This window comes from Helianthus annuus, chromosome 5 (genome assembly GCF_002127325.2).
Source record: "Helianthus annuus cultivar XRQ/B chromosome 5, HanXRQr2.0-SUNRISE, whole genome shotgun sequence".
Classification (NCBI taxonomy): Eukaryota; Viridiplantae; Streptophyta; class Magnoliopsida; order Asterales; family Asteraceae; genus Helianthus; species Helianthus annuus.
Window position 1 is genome coordinate 34,251,975 of NC_035437.2, and position 3,277 is coordinate 34,255,251.

The window sequence follows — 3,277 nt, forward strand, 5'->3', positions numbered from 1 at the left end:
CCTGATTGGGTGTGCATAAGAGAGAGTGCCCCGCTCACCCTAATCAAGTAATCTTATAACAAAACAACTCCCATTTGACTTTCCTATATAAATCATCATCGGCGGCTCCAACTAACCTCTCCTTTAACTTTCTTATGTAAATCATTATAGTAATCTTAAAACAAAACAATTCCCAGTTGACTTTCCTATATAAATCATCACTTTTCTATCTATATTCCCCACCCATTGATTCTAATCTTCTCTCAAACAATCAAACACCTTTCCTTAACAAACCTTTTCGTTTGTGAGACACTAAACTCATACGCGATGGGTTCGTGTGGAACTTTCTCAGTTAATGTGAAGAAGAGAGACATCATCGCAGCCGCGATGCCAATCCAGGACCACTGGCTTCCTATGTCCAACCTAGACTTACTCCTTCCGCCAGTGGATGTAGGAGTTTTCTTCTGCTACAAGAACTCTCTTCCACTCGATGAGAGTGTGAACATAGTCAGGAAATCACTTGCAGAAGCCCTGGTGCCGTTCTACCCGCTTGCAGGCGAAATTGTCCAAAACAACCTTGCTGAACCTGAGTTGCTTTGTAATAACCGTGGTGTGGATTTTATTCATGCACATGCAGATGTGGAGCTTAAGAACATTAATCTTTACAACCCTAATGAGTCTGTAGACAAAAAGCTTGTTCCACTCAATAAACAAGGTGTCCTTACGGTTCAGGTATAGTATATGAACAGCAAGATGCTTAAGGCAAAATCGAATACTAATAACGTTTGAAAGCTTTTGTGCCGTTTCATTCCACCTGAATTATTAGTTCATTCCTTACATTTTCCATCTATTAAAAATCCAAAAGAGCAAACTTCTAGTTTTGTTTAGTTTATAGAGTAATAAAAAAACTTGCGTATAAACTAATATGACAATTTTATATTTCCGTTAAATAATGCTAGACTTTTGTTTTTTTTTTATTTTATTTTATTATAGGAGTTCATATTAGTTTTTAGAAAGTATTTTTATAAAAGAACAAACCCCAACCATCTATTTTAAAAGGAGAATAGTATAATATTAAGTTTTTAGATATGCAACATTTTTATATGTTTTGAAAGGGATGCATGAAATTACAGATAGTTGCTTCAGAAACAAGGTTTTAATTCGAGGATTTATGAACTTAGATTAATTAAGGCTGAAACCCTTCACATATCAAGGCTGCCTATTTGCACACTTAGGGTTTATATACGCTGCTGCGTATAGAGCTATACGCAGCGTATAGGGTTACACCTATATGTTGCGCATAGAGCTATAGAGCTATAGGTGTAACCCTATAGGCTGCGTATAGCTCTATACGCAGTGTAGGTACATACAGTTAGGGTTTGGTGTGCAAATAGCCATGTTGGTATGCAAATAGGTACACCCTTAATTAAAAGAAAGAACTATTATCAGAAAACTTGATACTCACTCTCATTTCCCTATCATTGATGAATACTTACTGATTATATCCCAAACGGTTTATATTTATTTGTCCCGAAATAGGTCACTGAGCTAATGTGTGGAGGTTTGGTAATTGGATGCGCATTTGATCATAGAGTAGTCGATGCATACTCGATAAATATGTTCTTGACCGCATGGGCTGAAATTTCGCATTCAAAACCAATTTCTAGTCTTCCATCTTTCAGGCGTTCTATGCTTAACCCTAGACGCCCACCGGTTATAAACCCCTTCTACAACAAGCAATTCTTTCCTTTATCATCTCTCCCTCCACCCCAGACTTCCGTATTGACGAATCCCCTTATAAGCCGTATATACTACGTTGAAGCCAAAGATATAAGTTACCTTCAAATGCAATCAAGTTTTAATGGAAACCAAAAACGAAGCAAGCTTGTATCGTTTACTGCCTTTTTATGGAAGATAATTGCAGAGTGTGAAGATGGTTTCAAGACATGCAAAATGGGCGTTGTAGTTGATGGGAGAAAAAGGTTTGACAAACTCTCTTTGTCAAATACCATGTCATTGTCAATGCAAAACTACTTTGGAAATGTAATTTGTATACCTAACGGTGAAGCAAACTCAAGTGAGCTTAAGGAGATGCCACTAGGACTAGTAGCTGAGATGGTTAATGAATTTGTTTACCCTGCAATGACTGAGGAACATTTTCGAGAAATCATTGATTTCGTTGAGTTGCATCGACCTGAGCCTGTAGTTGGAAGGATATATGCTAAATTAGATGAAAACGATGGTGAAGCCGTCGTGGTATCTTCGGGGCAGCGTTTCCCGGTCAATAGTATTGATTTCGGATGGGGAAAGCCACAATTCGGGTCATATCATTTTCCGTGGGGTGGACAAATTGGATTCGTAATGCCAATGCCAAGTGCTAGGAATAACGGAGATTGGATTGTTTACATGCTTCTTCTTCGAAAGCATTTGGACTTGGTAGAGACCAAGGGAATGAATGTGTTTAAACCATTAACTCCATCATACTTTAACCTCTAGTGGCCATCCCCTACTATTTCAAAATACCATTGTAATTAATAATTAAAATGTGTATGTGACCTGATCAATCTTTTTAGTGAAACAAAATATGTGTATAATTAAATAAAAACCTTTCCATAACGAAATACATATGTCAAAGGATTGGGATTGATTATCTATCAGTTATAAGATAGGATTTACTTGCATTTTTCTTCTCATAGATTTTTTTTTTTTTTTTTTTTTTTTTGTGGTTGACTTCAAAATAATCTTTGAATAACCAAGTAAAAGTTGCATTTAAATATTTGATTCTAACACTATGAAGTATCATGGATAGACACAAAAATTATCATACTCGAAATTTGATAACTCATAACAACTTTAATAGACCATATGTCAAACTTCTGTCATCAAGCACAAGTCTATAGTCTCCAACAACGTGGATGATTCCTTTTGTAGAAGGACAATCCTTTTTTGTTACAACGAGTAATAAGGTGGTGATATTTGAGTTCGTGAATGAAATATACTATACAAATGATGATTTCAGCAAAATAATGGAGGCGATAGACACCCTACAATACATAGGTAATTCATTTAAAAGATATTGCCTTTGCCTTGCCATGATTTCTCTTAAAGAGAAGGTGATTGATGAGTTACACACTTGAGGCTTAGGAGTCAACCATGGGCGGGATAAAATGCTTATTGCTATAGAAGAGAGGTACTGATGTAGACTAGAAAACGGGATAGTAAATCGGACCTGTTGATTCTCACAGAATACAAGGAACGATTCTTTCAAAATTCGTTGATTCACAAAGAATACCGAAAG

At 36.3% G+C, this 3,277-nt stretch overlaps 1 protein-coding gene across 1 annotated transcript; it reads left to right on the top strand.

Moving 5' to 3' along the window:
* The first annotated feature begins 237 nt into the window (after positions 1-237).
* LOC110940470 (shikimate O-hydroxycinnamoyltransferase) lies at positions 238-2,660 on the top strand. The gene is made up of 2 exons (XM_022182013.2): positions 238-711; positions 1,519-2,660. Exons 1-2 carry the CDS (start codon positions 307-309, stop codon positions 2,473-2,475), a joined length of 1,362 nt encoding a protein of 453 aa, XP_022037705.1. The 5' UTR covers positions 238-306; the 3' UTR covers positions 2,476-2,660.
* Positions 2,661-3,277: the final 617 nt, after the last annotated feature.